A 23265-nucleotide genomic window follows, 5' to 3' on the forward strand; every position below is an offset into this window, starting at 1 on the left:
CAGGAAATCTCTGTTCAGGTGCCGTCACATTCCCTTTGTCCAGATGCTGGCTCCTAAGGTGGACACAGGTCACAGCACACCTGGCCCAGCTGTAGGCTAAGCACAGATTCTGCAGCGAGTGTAGGATCCAGGCAGGAGGGCAAGGCAAGCACAGCCCACCAGGCTGAGTGGGTGGGGTGTCTCCTGCAGCAAGCCCAGGACCCAAGCAAGGCCCAGGCATGGGTGTCACTGGCTGCAGAGGTCTCTGGCTGGTGAAGTGACAGCAAAAACAATCCTGCATCACAGGGACATTTTTCACCATTGCTCTGAGCCAGATTTTGACCAACCTGTAAAAGTAGTTAAAGAAGGCAGACCTGGGATGGGCACAGTGGCTCACACCTGTAATCCCAGCACTTTGGGAGGCCAAGGCGAGCAGATGACCTGAGGTCAGGAGTTCAAGACCAGCCTGGCCAACATGGAGAAACTCTGCCTCTACTAAAAATACAAAAAAATTAGCCAGGTGTGGTGATGCATGCCTGTAATCCCAGCTACTCAGGAAGCTGAAGCAGGAGAATTGCTTGAATCTGGGAGGTGGAGGTTGCAGTGAGCCGAGGGTGCACCACTGGACTCCAGCCTGGGTAAGAGAGTAAGACTCTGTCTCAAAAAAAAAAAAAAAGAAAAAGGCAAGCAGACCTGGTTAATTGGAGAAACTGACTTTATAAGGCATTTGTCTAGTTTCTTCTTATTATTAGGAGTGAAAACATAACAAAGCAAATGTTTAGTAGATTCAGGATTATGAGGTAAGGGATAATCCCCTGCAATATAGATGAAACTATCTTTGCAAAAATTATGACAATGAGAAAAATCTCACATAGGAAAATTATGATAGTGAATCTGACATAAGAAAATGAGACACTGCATCTAACCTTCAAGCTACCCTTCTTCATTCCTGCATGTAGGCTGAACTAACTTTGGTATCAATTTAGTTTAAATTGAACTAGTTTATAGTTTCAACAAAGATGATAACCGCCCCTCACAAAAACCCCCTCCTTCCTTGGGAACCAAACCACCTTTGTAAAACTAACCAATTAGCCAACGTAAGGTACAGGGAATTAGGCTAAGGCAGACATCTAGGCCTGCATGAGTTTGGAGCACAGGCATATAACTCCACTTGTTATATAATCTGTTTGTATAAGCTCATACTTGGATTGGAGCCACTATTGTTTGAAAAGGGTATAACTGCCCTGCTGACACTGCACAGACTCAGCTTGCATGCACCTGAAGAGAGAGTAACACTACTGACCCCTGTAAGGGAGAGCCAGTTGCCTTGAAGGTTGGCAGGAGGGAGCTAGGAACCAGCTTGTGCCCAGAGTGAAAGAGTTAAGCTGCTCTCCCCATAAAGAGAGAGGCCAGGGAGTGCAGCTTGCAGGCCAGGGAGTGCAGCTGCAGGCACAGGGGCGGTAGGAGCTGCAGAGCCAGAGCAGACAACTGACATAAAGACAGACAGCTGACATAAAGACAGGCAGCTGACATAAAGACAGACAGTGTAAGAGAGCTGCTGACCAGAAAGCTGCTGAATAAAACTACATTTCACCTGCCTACACCACCCTGCCGAGTGTCTTTCAGCTATCTGCCACCCACCCCTTCCCCGGAACCTCAGCATGGGCTGGAACCTAACCCTGGGCATGACATTTAGCATAGTCGTGGACCTAACCACCACAAAGTTAGAAATTATGGCACTAGAGTCTTGCAGCCAGAGGCTACAAGGTTCCTAACCTCCCCAATTGCTCCTATGATAACATTTTTATTATAAAACATACCTACAGCATGAACTGGGTAGCGATAAATTGCAAGATTGCTTTGCCTAGTAAAATTTATCATCAGATATCAGCTCACCTGGAAGCTAAGCTGTTATGTCTGGAATTTAAGCTATAGTTCGCATGAGGAGGACAACTTCACTTGGAGTTGGCTTCTGAAGGAAATCTTGATCTTTGGTTTTATTAAAATCATGTTTTAACTAGCTCAGGTAAGACCATGCTAATCAAAGCATTCAGAGCATCCAATTTTATATATAAACTGAAGTTTGCATAAAATGTCAGAAGCATCACTTGTGGAAAATAGTGGCATCAAGTGTAATTTCAATTGTAAAAATCAGAACTAGCTACAGTGACTTAAAGTTTACCATTCTGAGCTTTGTAATACCCTGTAGGATAATCTGGATTTCTCATACACGTCTAAATCCACAACGCCCAGTTGAAGATCTTCACTTTACCCTATAGGGAATCCTAAGGTGTTCTTAGGGGAATTTCAGTTCTCCACACCATCCTCTCCTGGCAAAAATAAAGAGATACAATTGGTGAACCCTTGTAATGAAAGCAAATTTATGTTAGCAACATTTTCCTAAGATTGAAAATGAAGCCTCCATAATGAATCAGTGTGCAAAGAATTCCTACCTGTGTTATTGTCATTTCTGTTCTATTATGCATTTTTCTATGCTTTAGAAAGCCTAACACTTTTGAAGGATCTCCGTAATTTCTTATAATATTGGTAAGAGAGAAATTATTTTTCATATTATTATTTTTAATGAAAGTCTAAAATGCTATTTAATTTATAATAATTTTGTATTTGGTTTACAGCATACCAAAATTGCCAGGGGCAAATGGAACAAAATAAGTGAATAATCTTCCTATTTTATTATCTAGATAACCAAAATAACTAAAATCTATGTCTAAAATCTTATCTAAAATCTAGATAAGCAAAATAACTATAAAATAAAATTTTGAACCCTTATATATTATCTTTTAAACCCAACTCTAATGACTATGTAAGATAAATTCTGGATAACTAGAACATTAAATGCTTTAAAACTGGGTTTAAAGTTTTAATTCATTTCTATGGTTATATAAGAAATCTTTCTGATGATTCTGACATAAAGGTTTATTCTGTGTAGTCAACATTTCTGATTAAAACTTTTAAGATCTGTTAATTAAATATTAACTCCTCTATATCATCACCACTTATGGCAATAATTTCATTGATCATATTAAATATAGGCATATAAATAAATACATAAAATTAGTACATAGAAATAAATATATTTTTATTGAGTATTTTATTTATAAATAATACTAGTAATTCACATATATACATCTCAGAAAATATGCAGCAAATATACTTCCCCTACCTTTTTCGACATTTATAATTTTAAAAAGTACCCGCATAAATTGACTTTGAGAATGTTTGATTATATTGTTAATTGGGTTTGAATGGAATAAACCAATTATATAAAAATTTACATAACAAGCGGAATTATTGCCCTTTGTTCTTTATATAGTCTGTCTCAGGATCCCGTCTTTGGTTTATTTAATTCTGCTAAAAAACAAGCAATCAAACAAAATGCTGATGGAGAATAAAGTGCTCTCACTATCAGCAAGATTTCTTGAGAAATTTCATTTTAAGCTCCATAATAATAAAGATATAGCAACATTTGAATATGGAATAAACTTTCAGACAGTGCCAATATGGTCATGAACAGTGGAACATTTATGGGTAAAATTTTAAGTAAAAGTCTCTTCATCATACACAAATTCCAAAGGAAAACAAACTGAATTTTTTAAAAAAGAAAGTGAAAATACTCTCAGAGCTCTCTGTCATATTCATGAACATCAGAGTTAATGCACACATTCAACCCAAGCTTCTGAGCTTTTCCCTTTATTTGCCTCTATGTTTCTCTCAGACTTCCTCTCTATCTCTTTTTTGGCTTGTCTTTTTTGCACTTACCCCTATATGGCATAATTATTCTCTGCCTATTTTTCTTCCTCCTTCTTATTTTCACCCACACAAATTTCCCTTTCCACTTTTTCTGTCCCTTTTCTCCTCTAAATATCTTGCTGTCCTCTGTCTTGTCTATATTTTCTTTTGAGAACTTTTCTTAAATATTCTACAGAAGAAAAAATATTAAACTAGTGTATGAGCAGCAGACAAATGCTAACCATTCTCCACATTTCATAGAGTACTCTATTTCATCACCTCACTGTTTTGCCATTTGTTTCCCATTCACGTCTTATTTGCTGAACTTTATTCCATTACATAAGGGAAACTGCTCTCACTAAAGCCACTAAAAATCATGTACATTCTCAGCACAGTGATTTTCCTTCACTTCTTGTCCTACTAAACCATTTATTTTGGCATTTGGCCCTGTACTTCACTTTGTCATTCTTTGTATCTTTCCTTTCTTTATGTCCCCAACACTCAATTCTCTAGTTTCCCTCCTGCTTCTTCCCTTGATCCTTCTGTTCAATATCCTTTTCTGTTCTCTCCCTCATCTCTCTTTTGAACATCCAGGTTTTGGGGGGCTGCAACAGGAAATAAGTTATTGAATGGATATTGAGTTTAACATATAAATGCTAGGAAAGTTGGAGAAATTCACTGGAAAACAATGGCAGGAACAGAAGGAAGCAAGGCAGCCAGTCAACAGCCAAAATCCTGTTCCAACAGTAGCTTCATGAGTGTGGTTTTCTCTGCTGCTGAACTGCCAATGACACAGCTTATATTATCTGTACCATTGTTTTTTAAATGCAGGGTGCATGTTCTGAGATCTTGAAATTTTTGCTTCAACTGCCTTTGTACTAATTTTTTTTTATTGTCCATGTACATTTGTCTCCATTTCTCTATATCCAAATCTAGGTTGAGTGGGTTTGATTACACAGACCAAAGTCAAATCCTTTGTCTGCCACTAAGATCCGTGTGGGAGAGAAAGAAGTATCAGATGTTGACCATCCAATAAATGACATCCATTCCCTATATTACCTTTCAATATAACTCCTCAAGCTGTTTTTCTTTTTTTTTAAAAAAGTCAACTTTTATTTTAGATACAGAAAGAATATATGCAGGCTTGTTACATGGGAATATTGCATGCAGTTAGTGAGCAGAGTACTCAATAGTTTTTCCACCCATTCTCCCCTCCCTCTCCCATGTACTAGTCCAAAGTGTCTATTGTTCTCATGTTTATGTCCATGTGTGTTCAATGTTTAGCCCCACTTGTAAATAAGAACATGTGTCATTTGGTTTTCTGCTCCTGTGTCGGTTTGCTTTGGATTATGGCCTCCAGCTGCATCCATGCTGCTGCAAAGTACATGATTTCATTCTTTGTTATGGCTGAGTAGTATTCCATCTTGTATATGTACCATATTTTAAAAATCCAGTCCACCCCTGCTGGACACCTAGATTGATTCCATGTGTTTACCATTGTGAATAGTGTAGCAATGAACATAGGAGTGCATGTGACTTTAACAACCAAGACAGCATGGTATTGGTACAAAAACAGACACATAGACCAATGGAACAGAGTAGCAAACTCAGAAATTAAGCCACACGCTTGGAATAATCTGATCTTCAACAAGGCTGACAAAAAACAAGCAACAGAGAAAGGATACCCTATTCAGTAAACGGTGCTGGGATGGCGGCTAGCCATATGTGGAAGAATGAAACTGAATCCTTTCCTTTCATCATATACAAAAATTTATTTGAGATGGATTAAATATTTAAATGTAAGACCTCAAAATGTAAAAATCCTAGATGAAAACCTAGGAAGTATTCTTCTCAACATTGGCCTTAGCAAAGAATTTTCGGCTAAGTCCTCAGAAGCAATTGCAATGAAAACAAAAATTGACAAGTGTGACCTAATTAAGCTAAAGAACTTCTGCACAGCAAAAGAAATAATCAATAGAGTACACAGACAACCTACAGAATGACAGAAAATATTTGCAAACTATGCATCCAATAAAGGTCTAAGGAATCTATAAGGAACTATAAGGTCTAAGGAATCTATAAGGAACTTAAACAAATCAGCAAGCAAAAAAATGTAACCCTATTAACAAATAAGCAAAGGACATGAACAGATCCTTCTCCAAAGAAGACATACAGGCAGTCAACACACATAAAAAAGAAATGCTCATCATTAATCATCAGAGGAATGCAAATCAAAATCACAATGAGATACCATTTCACACCAGTCATAATGGCTATTATTAAAAAACAAAACATGCTGATGAGGCTGTGGAGAAAAGGAAAGGCTTATACACTGTTGGTGGAAATACTTTAGTTCAGCCACTGTGGAAAGCAGCCTGGAGATTTCTCAACAATTTGAAACAAAGCTACCATTTGACCCAACAATCCCATTACTGGCTATATACCCAAAGGAAATTAGGTCATTATACTATCAAGTATTTTTGGTGCTATGCTTTTCTTAATGTACTCTCCAATAGGTAAGACATCCATTACTATGCCTTCAACTACTTCAGTGACTCCCAAGTTATTTCTATCACTCTAGTAGAATTGTATTACTAATACTAAACTTCTCACCTACATGTTCAAGGCATGCTCACACTGCAAACTTGTCAATGCCCCTGAGTTCTCAGTCTCTATTTTGAATGACAATCTACCTACTCACAAAGTGATTCCTTTTTCCTTCACTGAATACTACTTTTCTATCAAATATGTGACTAAGTCCTAGTGACACTACTTTCTGAATGCTTTAGAATCTATTTCTTCATCCTCATTATTTGCAAGATTATAATACACATGGACTAGGCACTTGCAAACTTAAAATTCAAAGCCCCCCATCAACAGAATGAACCCCCTCTTGGCCAAAAGTTCTCCAGAAAAACTGTAAAAACTTAGTTCTCAGCCATGACAGGGTGGGAAGTCAGATGTGCCTTGTTATACTTCCTCTCTTTTGCACTTTAGACATGACAACTGACTGGTATTAATGTTAAGATAGAGATTATAAGACTGACAGAACATATTCTTTGTGACAATAAGATTCCAAATTATAAACAGAACCTAAGGCCACACCAGGCAAGGTTTAAGTCAGGCACCTCTACACTTAAAGAATAAACTGTGTTCTAACTGCCACAAGGTTTTTCTTTTTCTCTAGTAGCTAAACAGGCACTGGCCTCAAGACAAGCACGATTAAAACAATTTGCAGCTGCACCAGATGCTCAGTAACTGAACCCCTTCTACCAGACATAACTACAGCTTTGATTGGACAAGAGACTGATGTCAGTAACTTTCTCCAGATAAGAGGAAAACTGACCACGGACTGGTTCTGGCTGGTTTACAGAGACAGTGCATTTATGGGCCTTCATGTCCTGAGAAGACCTTTTGATGTATAGGGCCTAACTGTAACAAATTTAAATGTTAAGTCTCCACTCCAATGTGAACATGGGTTGTATGTTACATACATGTTTGTTCAATATGCATGTGCCAAGACTACCTTCATGAATACTCATAGATCCTCCCGTAACCTGTTGAATATGTATATTTAGCCAACTTATTTAGCCTAAAGCTCCTACCTCAAGCCCTCCTCCTTTGATGTGCCTGTCTCTGGTCTTGGCCAGAGGCATGCTTCCCAGCATACTTGATGGCCACCTTGCAGGCTGTAATCCCTTATAAGAAATAAGTCTTCTCTCCTTTTCTAAATTTACAAATAGTGATTTTCTTAAGTTAACACACATTACATGCATTTCTATCATCTGCATTTTAAAAGTAGATTATTTGATCACATTTTTAGAATTAAAATAATTGCATTTATTTTGATTTCTTATATTTCCCAAAACAGTTTCCATCTATTACAGGAATATGAAAGAAAATTAAAAGGGTATTGTAATAAGAGTATGTTTTTCTATCAACTTCCCTCCCCCAGTATTTGCTGTATAAGTCTTAGTGAATGCTCTTTTACATTTACTGCATCTCATTTCAGGGATGTCGAATGAGGACATGGAACAGGATAATGCAACATTGCTGACAGAGTTTGTTCTCACAGGACTTACATATCAGCCAGAGTGGAAAATGCCCCTGTTCTTGGTGTTCTTGGTGATCTATCTCATCACTATTGTGTGGAACCTTGGTCTGATTGCTCTTATCTGGAATGACCCACAACTTCACATCCCCATGTACTTATTTCTTGGGAGTTTAGCCTTTGTTGATGCTTGGATATCTTCCACAGTAACTCCCAAAATGTTGGTTAATTTCTTGGCCAAAAACAGGATGATATCTCTGTCTGAATGCATGATTCAATTTTTTTCCTTTGCATTTGGTGGAACTACAGAATGTTTTCTCTTGGCAACAATGGCATATGATCGCTATGTAGCCATATGCAAACCTTTACTATATCCAGTGATTATGAACAATTCACTATGCATACGGCTGTTAGCCTTCTCATTTTTAGGTGGCTTCCTCCATGCCTTAATTCATGAAGTCCTTATATTCAGATTAACCTTCTGCAATTCCAACATAATACATCATTTTTACTGTGATATTATACCACTGTTTATGATTTCCTGTACTGACCCTTCTATTAATTTTCTAATGGTTTTTATTTTGTCTGGCTCAATTCAGGTATTCACCATTGTGACAGTTCTTAATTCTTACACATTTGCTCTTTTCACAATCCTAAAAAAGAAGTCTGTTAGAGGCGTAAGGAAAGCCTTTTCCACCTGTGGAGCCCATCTCTTATCTGTCTCTTTATATTATGGCCCACTTCTCTTCATGTATTTGCGCCCTGCATCTCCACAAGCAGATGACCAAGATATGATAGACTCTGTCTTTTATACAATCATAATTCCTTTGCTAAATCCCATTATCTACAGTCTGAGAAATAAACAAGTAATAGATTCATTCACAAAAATGGTAAAAAGAAATGTTTAGATCTCATAGTGATATCTCTCATTTTCAGTAAAAAGAATTTTGCAGTTAGATAAGGTGTTTTGCTAAGTGTTCAAAGTTATTGTAAATATAATTGTTTTAGCATTTTAATGACTTAGGGTTTTATACCTAATAAACTCCTTAAAATATTTATATATGTTATTCAAAAGCATCCAAGGAATTTTAACCTGGTGTTCATGTTATATTAGATAATTAAAGCAGAAAACAAATGAAAACATTTATAGGTTAAATACTCTTCATGTGGCTTTATAAATGCCTTAAGTGTTAAAGCACTGTAGTTCCTCTCAAAAGTATTTGAGTAGGAAATATAATACAGCTGACAGAATTGTATAGTCTGGAAACATCACATTTAACTGGATTGTGGTGGCAGATCTGTGTTTGGTTGAGACGATAAAGATCTCAGGAATCAGCTGTCCCTCAAAAGGTCTTTTACTCTAGATTATGGAATTGGCAAACTTCACTTCTTATAAGAATTTAACTCGTATATCACTTGAAGCAATAAATAGAATGGGAAATGCAATCATAAAATGAGAAGTGAGTTAAAACCGTCAATGCAAGGCCAAACTCTAAGAGGGTACTTTTATCTCTATTCATTTCTATGAGTAATAAGAAGAGGCAACTTGCCTCTCTTTATTTACGATGCCTTCAGAGGCCTTTTACAGTTGTATTTGTATGACACTGGAAAACATGAAAAGATTCATATTGCTAACGAATTCAGAAAGCTAACAGATAATTTAAAAATTAAGTTAGCATGGATGTAGAGAAGAAAAATGCCAGAATAGAAAGTAAATGGTATCAATTTTTCTAGCATTAAAAAAATGAAAACAATAAGAAAAGGAAATCAGTAATATTTCCATAATTATTAGCATTTGTTATGGATAAAAAGTGGCCTTAAATGCATATTACCAAAGATCAAATAATGCTAAAATGATATGATCTCATTGTGTCCAGTGGGTGGCTGGGAAAGGTGTGAAAATAAGCAAGAGTATGGATGTTTTGTGACTCAAAAGTCCTTACATTTTAGCTTTCCTCACACTACATCCTCTTGCTGTATTATGAGTGATCCATCTTCAGGTCGCCCCTACTCTTCCTCTTTCAACACTAAAATTTCATCTATATTCCTATGTGTATCATTTCATCACATTCCCATTTATATCACCCAGGTCCCCAACCTGAAACAATTCACCTGTCTGTTTTGCAAGACTCTAGTTAGTATCTCCCTTATCCTTTTATAGTCTCTTATTTCCTAAACAATGCTGCCATATAATTTGTGCATTTAAGTTTAATTAATTCATGTCCTACTTAATTACCTTTTAATGGACTGTCATTGCTAGCAGATTATATGCATATGTGGTATGTATATCTATATATGAATATATACATATGGATATGTTTGTTTATATGTCTGTACAGATTGTATAATATGCATATATATGCCTCAGTTAGTATTTATTCACCCTGAATTATTTGAGATCTTTTGCAAAAAAACTTCTTGGTTTAAGTCTGGAGACTCTTCCTCCACAATTATCTTAATGGAACCTGTGTTGCAGCCAAAGTGAGTTACCAAGAGACTTCTGTACACTCCTTACTCTGTCAGGTGCATGTTTTCGTTCATGTAGCTCTCTCCACAGAGAATCCCTACTACTGCAACTCACCTCTAAGTCACTTGCAACTGAAATGATAACTTTCTTCAAGGTGTGTATGAAATGTTACCATTTTATAAAGCTTTCATCCACAAAGCTTTTTCTGCCTACCTGGAAGCGGATGGGGGTGTTCACTCATTTAAAACAATTAGCACCTTATTTATGCTTCTTTAAAAAAAAAATCAACTTTTAAGTTCAGGGATGCAGGACGTGCAGGTTTGTTACATAGGTAAATGTGTGCCATGGTGGTTTGCTGTACAGATCACCCTATCACCCAGATATTAAGCCCAGCGTCCGTCAGCTATTCTTTCTGACCCCCTCTCTCCTCCCACCAACCACCCTTCAACAGGTCCTAGTGTGTGTTGTTCCCTGCCATATGTCCATGTATTCTCATCATTCAGCTTCCACTTATAAGTGAGGACATGCAGTATTTGATTTTCTGGTCCTGTGCTAGTTTGCTAAGAATAATAGCCTCCAGCTCCATCCATGTCCCTGCAAATGACAAGATTCCATTCCTTTTTATGTTTATATAGCATTCCATGATAAATATATACCATATTTTCTTTATCCAGTCTATAATTGATGAGCATTTAGGTTGATCCCATGTCTTTGCTGCTGTGAATAATGTGGCAGTGAACATATGTGTGCATGTGTCTTTATAATAAAAGGATTTACATTCCTTTGGGTATATACACAGTAATGGGATTGCTGGGTCAAATGGTATTTCTACCTCTACGTCTCTAAGAAATTGTCACAGTCTTCCACAATAGTTGAACTAATTTACACTCCCACCAACAGTGAATAAGCATTCCTTTTTCTCTACAACCTCACCAGCATCTGGTGTTTTTGTGGACTTTTTAATAATAGCCATTCTGACTGATGCAAGATGGTATCTCATCGTGGTTTTGATTTGCATTTCTCTAATGTTCAGTGATGTCAAGTTTTTTTTCATATGTTTGTTGGCTGCATGTGTGTCTTCTTTTGAGAAGTGTCTGCTCGTGTCCTTTGTCCACTTTTTAATGGGGTTGTTTGTTTTTTTCTTGTAAATATGTTTAAGTTCCTTATAGATGTTGGATGTTAGACCTTTGTCAGATGCACACATTGCAAAAATTTTCTCACATTCTTAGGTGGTCTCTTTACCCTGTGTTGATAGTTTCTTCTGCTGTGCAGAAGCTCTTTAGTTCAATTAGATCTTATTTGTCAATTTTTGCTTTTTTGCTTTTGGTGTCTTCATCATAAAATCTTTGCCCATGCCTACGTCGTGAAGGGTATTGCCTAGGTATTCTTCTAAGGTTTTTATAGTTTGGAGTTTTACATTTAAGACTTTAATCCATCTTGAGTTGATTTTTGTATATGGTGTAAAGAAGGAGTCCATTTTCAATTTTCTGCATATGGCTAGCTAGTTCTCTTAACACCACTTATTAAATAAAGAATCCTTTCCCTGTTGCTTGTTTTTGTCAGGTTTGTGGAAGACCAGATGGTTGTAGGTGTGTGGTCTTATTTCTAGGTTCTTTATTCTGTTCTATTGGTCTATGTGTGTGTTCTTGTATCAGTACCATGCTGTTTTGGGTAATGTAGCCCTGTAGTATAGTTTGAAGTTGGGTAGCATGATGGCTCCAGCTTTGTTCTTTTTGCTTGGGATGGCCATGGCTATTCAGGCCCTTTTTTAGTTCCATATGAATTTTTAAAATAGTTTTTTCTAGTTCTTTGAAGAATCTGATGATAGGAATAGCATTGAATCTATAAATTGGTTTGAGCGGTATGGCCATTTTAATGATATTGGTTCTTCCTATCCATGAGCATGGAATGTCTTTCCATTTGTTTGTGTCATCTCTGATTTCTTTGAGAAGTGTTTTGTAGTTCTCCTTGTAGAGATCTTTCACGTCCCTGGTTAGCTGTATTCTTAGGTATATTATTCTTTTGTGGTAACTTTGAATGGAAGTGTATTCGCGACTTGGCTCTGGGCTTGTCTGTTGGTGTATAGGAATGCTAGTGATTGTTGCACATTGATTTTGTATCCTGAGAATTTGTTGAAGTTGCTTATCAGCTTAAGAAGCTTTTGGGCTGAGACAATGAGTTTTCCAGACATAGGATCTTATCATCTGGAAACATAGTTTGACTTCCTCTCTTCCTATTTGAATACTTTTATTTCTTTCTCTTGACTGATTGCCCTGGTAAGAACTTTCAATATTTTGTTGAATAGGAGTGGTGAGAGAGGCCAACCTTGTCTTGTGCCAGTTTTCAAGGGGAGTGCTTCCAGGTTTTATCCATTTAGTACGATGTTGACTGTGGGTTTGTCATATATGGTTCTTATTATTTTAAGGCTTGATTCTTCAATACTTAGCTTATTGAGAATTTTTAACATGAATGGATGTTGAAATTTATTGAAGGCCTTTTCTGCATCTTTTCAGATAATCATGTAGTTTTTGTCTTCAGTTCTGTTTATGTGATAAATCACATTTTTTGATTTGCCTGTGTTTAGCCAACCTTACATCCCAGGGTTGAAGCCTACTTGATAGTGGTGAATAAACTTTTAGATGTGCTGCTGGATTCAGTTTGCCAGTATTTTGTTGAGATTTTTGCATTGATGTTCATCAAGGATATTGGCCTGAAGTTTTCTTTTTTTTGTTGTACCTCTGCCAGGTTTTGGTATCAGGATGATGCTGGCCTCATAGAATGAGTTAGGGAAGAGTCCCTTCTTCTTCTTCTTCTTCTTTTTTTTTTTTTTTTTTTCTGAGATAGAGTCTCGCCCTATCACCCAGGCTGGAGTGCAATGGCACAACCTCGGCTCACTGCAACCTCTGCCTCCCGGGTTCAAATGATTCTCCTGCCTCAGCCTCCCAAATAGGTGGGATTACAGGCACCCACCACCACGCCCAGCTAATCTTTGTATTTTTAGTAGATACAGGGTTTCACCATGTTGGCCAAGCTGGTGATGAACTCCTGACCCCATGATCTGCCTGCCTTGGCCTCCCAAAGTGCAGGGATTACGGGTGTGAGCCACCACAGCCCTTCTTCACAATTTTTTTAAAAAATAGTTTCAGTAGGAATGGTACAGCCTTTTTTTTTTTTTCCACCCGTCTGGTACAATTAAGCTGTGAATCTGTCTGGTTCTGGGATTTTTTTTGTTGGTAGGGTATTTATTACTGCCTCAATTTTAGAACTCATTATTGGTCTATTCATGGATTTAATTTCTTCCTGGTTCAGTCTTGTAAGTGTGCACATGTCTAGGAATATATCTATTTCTTCCAGATTTCCTAATTTATGTCCAGAGGTGTTCATAATATCCTCTGATGGTTGTTTGTACTTCTGTGGGGTCAGTGGTAATATCCCCCTTATCATTTCTGATTGTGTTTATTTGAATCTTCCCTCTTTTCTTTATTAGTCTGGCTAATGGTCTATCTATTTTATTAATTTTCTTTAAAAAATCAGCACTTGGTTTGTTAATCTTTTGAAAGGTTTTACATGTCTCTATCTCCTTCAGTTCTGCTCTTGTCTTGGTTATTTCTTGTCTTCTGCCAGCTTTGGGGTTTATTTGCTCTTGGTTCTCTAGTTGTTTTACTTGTGATGTTAGGTTGTTAACTTGAGATCTTTCTAGCTTTTTGATGTAAGCATTTAGTGCTATAAATTTTCCTCTTAAAACTGCTTTAATTTCATCCCAGAGATTCTGATACATTGTATCTTTGTACTCATTAGTTTCAAAGAACTTCTTGATTTCTGCCTTAATTTCATTATTTACTCAAAGATGATTCAGGAGCAGGTTGTTCAATTTTCTTGTAATTGTATGATTTTGAGTGAATTTCTTAAGCTTGAGTTCTAATTTAATAGTGCTATTATCTGAGAGACTGTTATGATTTCAGTTCTTCTGCATTTGCTGAAGAGTGTTTTGCTTCCAATTGTGTGATCAATTTTAGAAGTGCCATGTGGCAATAAGAAGAATGTATATTCTGTTGTTTTGGGGTGGAGAGTTCTGTAGACATCTATTAGGTCCACTTGATCCAGAGCTGAGTTCAGATCCTGAATATCTTTGTTAAATTTCTGTCAGAATGATCTGTCTAATATTGTCAGTGGGGTGTTAAAGTCTCCCACTATTGTGTAGGAGTCTAAGTGTCCTTGAAGGTTTCTAAGAACTTGCTTTATGAATCTGGGTGCTCCTGTATTGAGTGCATATATATTTAAGATAGTTACCTCTTCTTGTTGAATTGAACCTTTTACTATTACGTATGGCTTTCTTTATCTTTTTTTTATCTTTGTTGGTTTAAAGTTTGTTTTGTCAGAAACTAGGATTGGAACCACTGGTTTGTTATTTTTCATTTGCTTGGTAAATTTTCCTCCATCCCTTTATTTTAAGACTATGTGTATCTTTGCATGTGAGATGGGTCTCCTGAAGACAACATACCAATGGATCTTGGTTCTTTATCTAGCTTGCCATTCTGTGTCTTTTAATTGGGCCATTTACTCCCTTTACATTTAAGGTTAGTATTATTATGTGTGGATTTGATCCTGTCATCATGATGCTAGCTTGGTGTTTTACAGGCTTGTTTATATGGTTGCTTCATAGTGTCGCTGCTCTGTGTACTTCAGTGTGTTTTTTGTAGTGGCTGGTGACAGCTTTTTCTTTCCATATTTAGTGCTTCCTTCAGGAGCTCTTGTAAGGCAGGCCTGGTGGAAATGAATTCCTTCAGCATTTTCTTCTTTGAAAAGGATCTTATTTCTTCTTCACTGATTAAGCTTAGTTTGGCTGGATATGAAATTGTGGGTTGGAATTTCTTTTCCTTAAGAATGTTGAATATTGACCCATATCTCTTCTGCCTTGTAGGGTTTCCACTGAGAGATCCACTGTTAGTCTGATGGGCTTTCCTTTTTAGGTGACCTAACCTTTCTTTCTGTCTGCCTTTAACATTTTTTCTTTCATTTTGACTTTGGAGAATCTGATGATTATGTGTCTTAGGGATTATCTTCTCATGTGGTATCTTACCAGGGTTCTCTGCATTTCCTGAATTTGAATGTTGACCTGTCTAGCCAGGTTGGGGAAGTTTTTCTGGATGATACGCTGAAATATATTTTCTGAGCTGGTTCCATTCTCCATGTCTCTTTTGAGTACCTCAATCAGGTGTAGATTCAGTCCCTTACATAATCCCATCCCGTATTTCTTTGAGGTTTTGTTTATTCCTTTTCATTCTTTTTTCTCTATTCCTGTCTGCCTGTTTTATTTCAGAAAGATAGTCTTCGAGCTCTGAGATTTTTTTCTCCACTTGGTCTATTCTGCTATCGATACTTGTGATTGCATTGTGAAGTTCTTGTAGTGTGTTTTTCAGCTGTATCAGGTCAGTTATATTTCTCTTTGTACTGGCTATTTTGCCTGTCACCACCTGCATCATTTTATCATGATTCTTAGCTTTCTTGCATTGGGCTATAATGTGCTCCTTTAGCTCAGGGAAGTTCATTTTCATCTACATTTTGAAGTCTTCATCTGTCATTTCCATCATCTCAGCTTCAGCCCCATTTCAAATCCTTGCTAGAGTCATTTGGAGGAAATGAGGCTCTCTCGCTTTTTCAGTTTTCAGTGTTTCTGTGCTGATTCTTTCTCATCATTGTAGGCTTATCTAACTTCAATATTAGAGGTTGCTGACCTTTGGATGGGATTTTTGTGTTTTGTTGTTGTTTGCTTTTCTTTTAACAGTCTGGCCATTCTTCTGTAGGGCTGCTGCAGTTTGCTGGGTGGTCCACTCCAGACCCTAGTCACTGCAGTTTTTCTAGTACCTGGAGGTATCACCAGTGAAGGCAGCAAAATAGCAAAAATGGCATCCTGCCCTTTCCTCTGGGAGCTCTGTCCCAGGGGAATACTGACCTGTCGCCAGCCTGAACGCAACTGTAGGTCTCACCCAGTCAGGAGGAACAGGATCAGGGACCTGCTTAAAGAAGCAGTCTAGCTGCGTTTTGGCAGAGCAGCTGTGCTGTGTTGGGGATCCCTTCAGCCCCTGATCACTTTGGGCTCTCCAAGGCCCGCAAGCTGGACTGGGTGAAAAGCCCAAACAGCAAAGGCATTGGCTCGCCTTGCCCCCTGGGCAATCCATCCCAGGGAGAAATTAGAACTCTGTCAGCCGTAGAACATGGGTAGGGGTGGCTGGAGGCCCTGGCTGGGAGGATCCACCCAGCAAAGAGGAATGGATCAGGGTCCCATTTAAAGAAGCAGCATTGCCACACCTCAACATAAGAGCTGTGTCATGCTGAAGAACTGCCTCTGCCTCGATCAGCTTGGACTTTCCAAAGTCCACAGGCTGGAATGGCTGAGTTGTCCAAACAACAAAGGTGGCAGCTTGCCCTTCTGCCTAGGAAGTGTGTCCCAGGGAGAGATCAGAGCTCTGTCCAAAGAATATGGGCAGGCATGGCTTGAGGCCCTGGCTGGGAGGTTCCACTCAGTGAGGAGTAATGGATCGGGGTCCCACTTAAAGAAGTAGTCTGGCCATGTTTTGTTAAAGAAGCTGTGCTGTGCTGGGAAGTCTCTTCCTTGTCTGGACCCTTTGGACTCTCCAAAGCCTGCGGGCTGGAATAGCTGAGTTGTCCAAACAGCAAAGATGGTGGCCTTCCCTTCCTTTCCTCTGGGGACTCTGTCCTGTCTCAGTCAGGCTCTACCCTATTGCCAGTGGCTGGCTGGAATTCCAAGCTAGTCTTATCTTGTGAGGTGCCATGGAAGTAGGCCCCACATACTGACGCTGATTGGCCCCCTGGATTCAGCTCCCTTCCTAGGGATATGTATGAACCTCCCACCTTGCCTGAGTTGCAGTTGGGGTCCCGGAGCCATTGTATGTAAAGCTCTTGGGTCTCTGTGTGTGCTTAAGCAGGTGCTCTGCTGAGACTCCACACAGCCCTGGGTGTCGGACCCAAGACCCTGGTGGAGTGGGCTCACAAGGGGATCTTCTGATCTGAGGGTTGCACTGTGACTTCCCAGGGTTGCACATTCACTCCCTGCTTCCCTTGGTTGGGAGGTGGGTATTCCCTTGGCGACATATCACTATCACTCTTGGGAAGGCCATTGCCCTGCCCAGCTTTTCTTTATTCTTTGTGGGTTGAGTTGTTTCCCTGATCAGTTCCAGTGCAAGTACCTGAATATTCCAGTTGAAGGTGCTATATTTTCTTGATCCTTTCATTCCTCTCTGTGACTGCAACACACTGTAGCTGCTTCTAATCTGCCATCCTGGTCCCCTCCTTATTTATTCTTCTTAAGCTACATTTGGCTTTATATTTATTGTCTTAAAGATCTTTTACATTACAAATCAGAAGTCCTACTACATTTTCTTTCTTTTGCTATGGGAGACTCGATGGCTTACATACATGAAGCCCAAAATAAGTGCTTGTGAAATATTTGTGAAATCAAATAGGAACCAACAGTACAAATGCGTAGAATATAGTGATTTATTCTTGCTTTCCTTTTCACGAGGATTGACTCTTTGTACAGACTATGAGGAATATCATGGAGAAGCTATTCAATCTTAAAAATTGAAGGATATAAAACATATAAATGTTTTTAAAAATTCATTATTTTATATTTGCAGAGCTCGGCTCACAAAATTAGACCAGATCATTTGCCCTCTTTTTGTTCCCCAGAGAGGTGCCTGCTAAGTGGCAGGAAACAGAGCTAATGGATTACAGTATAGCTGCTTTTATTTTTATTCTGCAGAGAATCCATGTTATTGCATACGTTTATAGTCTATTGATTTTTATTGCTGTATAACATTCTTTATGTACTTATGGTTTTCAGTCAATTATCTATATTTTGCTTGTTTGTTCACTGTTATGACCCAAAGACAAGATTGATAATATTAATACAAGCATCTGGTGTCTCTTCTGACATTTTAAAGGCCTAGTTCTGCAGTTGGCTTTTCTTTTAATGAAAAGGTAGAAAACAAACTATGAGTACATGGGCAGGATATATAGCATCACAAGTCTTACTTTAGGTGGGGTTGGGGTTGGGGGAAATGGAACAGGCAATTGGGAGCTCTGAAGAGCTCAGAATTTCCCTGCAGCCTTGTCCTGTACATTTCTAGTTAAAAAATGTATCTGCTCTGGCATTTCCTTCAGTATAATCCCAATTATTTTATGCCTTCAAGAAATTCACCAAAATTGATTGTCCATTGATATAATCTCATTCTCACTTGTGTTATAGATTTATTCCTTTTAGTACATTATTTTTGTATTTAGTGGGATATTAGAAAATAGATAAATTATACACTTGGGAAACCCCCCCCCCCCATTTTGGACAAGATATTCTTCTGTATTTTTTAAAAAGAAATTATAGAAATATATGTGTATTATTTAATGAGTATTTAGAAATAAAGAATAATATCATATTGAAATTTCACATGTTGCCTATAACACTGCTCATGTTGGGTTGAAAGCACCCTATGGAACTACCAATAGCAGTAGAAATACTCTTTATTATGAAGATGTATTTTTTACTTAATCTTGACATTTAAGTATTCATAGATTTCTCTTTCTCTCTCTCTCTCTCTCTCTCTCTCTCTCTCTCTCTCTATATATATATATATACATATACATATATAGTCTCTCTGTGTCTCTCTCTATACATATTTGTTTACTTATTGTCTTATCTTCTACTGCTCATGAGACTGCTGACAAATTATCCTATACTGTGCTCAAAGAAACAATATAATTAGAATTTAGGTAAATGCAAACAGCAATAAAAACTAGAACAGCATTGTTATAAGCCTGGGAATTTGGAATTTCCAGCCTCCACTTTTTCTTTTCCTCACTATTTTGACAGTTAGATGTAAAATTCAATAGGACATCTGTTGCAAAGGATGAAGTATTGTGGTGTTTTTAAAATACTTTTTCGTGGGAATTACTATTGACTGATGATATCCGATCAAAACTCTATTGTCTCATTTCAGTAAGGGTAACAGGAGGGACCTATGTTTATCAGAAAAAAATGTGTAGCTGGGCAAGGACTTCATGTCTAAAACACCAACAGCAATGGCAACAAAAGCCAAACTTGACAAATGGAATCTAATTAAACTAAAGAGCTTCTGCACAGCAAGAGAAACTACCATCAGAGTGAACAGGCAACCTACAAAATGGGAGAAAATTTTCACAACCTGCTCATCTGACAAAGGGCTAATATCCAGAATCTATAATGAACTTAAACAAATTTACAAGAAAAAAACAAACAACCCCATCAAAAAGTGGGCAAAGGATATGAACAGACACTTCTCAAAAGAAGACATTTATGCAGCCAAAAGACACATGAAAAAATGCTCATCATCACTGGCCATCAGAGAAATGCAAATCAAAACCACTATGAGATACCATCTCACACCAGTTAGAATGGCGATCATTAAAAAGTCAGGAAACAACAGGTGCTGAAGAGGATGTGGAGAAATAGGAACACTTTTACACTGTTGGTGGGACGGTAAACTAGTTCAACCATTGTGGAAGTCAGTGTGGTCATTCCTCAGGGATCTAGAACTAGAAATACCATTTGACCCAGCCATCCCATTACTGGGTATATACCCAAATGACTATAAATTATGCTGCTATAAAGACACATGCACACGTATGTTTATTGCGGCACTATTCACAATAGCAAAGACTTGGAACCAACCCAAATGTCCAACAATGATAGACTGGATTAAGCAAATGTGGCACATATACACCATAGAATACTATGCAGCCATAAAAAATGATGAGTTCATGTCCTTTGTAGGGACATAGATGAAACTGGAAATCATCATTCTCAGTAAACTATCGCAAGGACAAAAAGCCAAATACCACATGTTCTCACTCATAGATGGGATTTGAACAATGAGAACACATGGACACAGGAAGGGGAACATCATACTCTGGGGACTGTTTTGGGGTGGGGGGAGGGGTGAGGGATAGCATTAGGAGATATACCTAATGCTAAATGATCAGTTAATGGGTGCAGCACACCAGCATGGCACATGTATACATGTGTAACTAACCTGCACATTGTGCACATGTACCCTAAAACTTAAAGTATAATAATAATAAAAAATAAAAAATAAAAATAAAAATAAATATAAACTAAAGGCAAAAAAAAATGTGTAGCTGGAATCAAGCTTTGGAAGAATTTTCTCAAAACACTTAACCTACAGAGGAGGTGAAGCAAGATGGCTGAATAGAAGCCTCCAATGATCATTCTCCCCAAAGGAACACCAAATTCAACATCTATCCACATTAAAAAGACATCTTCAGGCCAGGAACAGTGGCTCACACCTGTAATCCCAGCACTTTGGGAGGCTGAGGTGGGCAGATCATGAGGTCAGGAGATCGAGACCATCCTGGCTAACACGGTGAAATCCCATCTGTACTAAAAATACAAAAAAAATTAGCCAGGCATGGTGGCGGGCAGCTGTAGTCCCAGTTACTCAGGAGGCTGAGGAAGGAGAATGGTGTGAACTCAGGAGGTAGAGCTTGCAGTGAGCCGAGATCGCACCACTGCATTCCAGCCTGGGCAACAGAGTGAGACTCCATCTCAAAAAAAAAAAAAAAAAAAAGGAAAACAAACAAACAAACAAACAAAAAGCCTTCATAAGAACCAAAATTCTGGTGAGTAATCACAGTATCTGGTTACAACTTCATATCATTAAAAGATGTGCTAAGGAGGGTAGGGAACACAGTTTTGAATTGCTGGTGTCACCCCTCACATATCCTCTGGCAGCAACACTATGGCAAGGAGAGAGGATACATGTGCTTAGGGGAGGGAGAGAACACTGATTGTGAGACTTTTCACTGGAACCCTGTGCTGGCCTGTCAGAGGGGAAAGCAACACCAGGCAGAACTCAGTGCCCACAGAGGAAACATTTAGACCAGTCATAGCCAGCACGGAATTGCTCATCCCAACAGTTGGTACCTGAGTTCTGGCAAGCCTCGACACTACAGTCTAAAGTGCTCTGTCATCTTAAATAAACTTGAAAGGCAGTCTAGGCCACAAGGACCATAATTCCTGGGCAAGTCCTACTGCTGTGTTAGGCTAAGAGCCAGTGGACCTGAGGGGCATGCAACCTAGCGAGAAACCAGCTGCGGTGACCAAGCAAGTGTTTGTGCCACTCCTCCCCCAACCTCAGGTTGTACATTCTTGCAGATCCAGGAATGACTGCAAATCCAGGAATCATTCCTTCCTTCCACTTGAGGAGCAGAAAGGAAAAAGTAAAGAGGACTTTGATCTGCAATTTGGATACCAGCTCAATCAGAGTAGGATAGGGCACCAGGAGGCCCCAGTTCCAGGTCCAAGTTCCTGGATGACATTTCTAGACACACCCTGGGCCAGAAAGGAACCTGCTGCCTTGAAGGGAAGAACCCAGTCCTGGCAGGATTCATCCCTTGCTATTTAAAGTGCTCTTGGGCCCTGAATAGTCATCAGTGGTACCCAGGCAGTACTCACCATGGGTCTTGGGTAAGACTCAGAGATGTGCTGGTTTCAGGTGTGACCCATTACATTCACAGCTGTGGTGGCTATAGTGGAACATTCATTCTGCTTGAGGAAAAAAAAACGGAAGAATAAAGGAGACTTTGTCTTGCAGCTTAGGTACCAGTTTGGCCACAGTGGGATAGAGTACTAAGCAGGATCTTGTGGTCTCTGAGTCTAGGCTTTGGCTCTTGGATGGCATTTCTGGTCCTTTATCGGCCAGAGGGATACCCACTGCTCTGAAAGAGAGTCCCAGACTTGGCAGCATTCACCACAAGCTGACTAATGAGCCTTTGCGTTTGGATTGAACATTAGCAGTAGCCAGGCAGTACTCATCATGGGACTGGGGCAGTAGTAGCCATGAGGAGAGACATCTCTAATTGTAGAAAGGAAAGAGAATAGTGAGAAAGACTTTGTCTTGTGGCTTGGGTGTAAGTTCAGCCACAGAACAGAGAACCAGGTAAATTCTTAAGGTTTCTGACTTTAGGTCCTGGCTCCCACATAGCATCTATGAATCCACCTGTGGATGAGGGAAACTCACTGCCCTGAAGGGAAGGAAAGAATACTGGAGGGCTTTGCCACCTGCTCTTTGTAAAGCTCTAAGGCCTTGAGTGAACATAGGCAGTAGACAGGTAGTGGTTACCATGGGCCTTGGGTATGACCCAGTGCTGTGCTGGCTCAGTTCTAACCCAGCACAGCCCCAGTAGTGTATGGCACCCAAACCCCAGCTTCAGGCAGCTCAGCAGAGTGACAGAGACACCATTTGTTTTGGAGAAAGTAAGGGAAGAGAACAAGAGTCTCTACCAGATAACCCCGGGAATTCTTCCAGATCTTATCCAAGACCACCAAGGTTTTACCTCTTTGTGAGAACCACAGTGTTACTTGGCTTGGATTGCCTCCTAATACAGATATGGCTGTAGTGACCAAAAACTTAGATTAAAACACCCAAGTTCCTTCAAATACCCATAAAGTCTTCCCAAGAAGGATGGGTACAAATAAGCCAAGACTGCAAAGACAATAATAAATACCAGACATTGAAAGACATCCATAAGCTTCAAGACAATCCAGAAAATCATGACCTACCAAATGAACTAAGTAAGACACCAGGAATCCATCCATGAGAAGCAGAGATATGTGACCTTTCAAACAGTGAATTCAAAATAGCTGCTTTGAGGAAACTCCACGAATTTTGAGATAACACACAAAAAAAGGACTCAGAATCCCGTCAGATAAATTTAACAAAGTGACTGAAATAATTTAAAAGAATCAAGCAGAAATTCTGGAGTTGAAAAATGCAATTGAAATAAATAGAACTGATCAAGCATAGGAAAGTATTAGTGAGCTTGAAGACAGGACATTTGAAAATACACCATCAGAGGAGATGAAAGAAAAAAATAATACAAAAGAATGAAGCATGCCTAAAAGATGTAGAAAATAGCCTTAAAAGAGAAAATCTAAGAGGTATTG

The 23265-nt window shown here is 38.7% G+C and overlaps 1 protein-coding gene across 1 annotated transcript; it reads left to right on the plus strand.

Moving 5' to 3' along the window:
- The first annotated feature begins 7360 nt into the window (after positions 1 to 7360).
- Positions 7361 to 8926, plus strand: LOC100973323 (olfactory receptor 5H2). The gene has a single exon (XM_008975436.4). It carries the CDS (start codon positions 7744 to 7746, stop codon positions 8686 to 8688), a length of 945 nt encoding a protein of 314 aa, XP_008973684.3. The 5' UTR covers positions 7361 to 7743; the 3' UTR covers positions 8689 to 8926.
- Positions 8927 to 23265: the final 14339 nt, after the last annotated feature.

Source organism: Pan paniscus, chromosome 2 (genome assembly GCF_029289425.2).
Source record: "Pan paniscus chromosome 2, NHGRI_mPanPan1-v2.0_pri, whole genome shotgun sequence".
NCBI classification, from domain to species: Eukaryota; Metazoa; Chordata; class Mammalia; order Primates; family Hominidae; genus Pan; species Pan paniscus.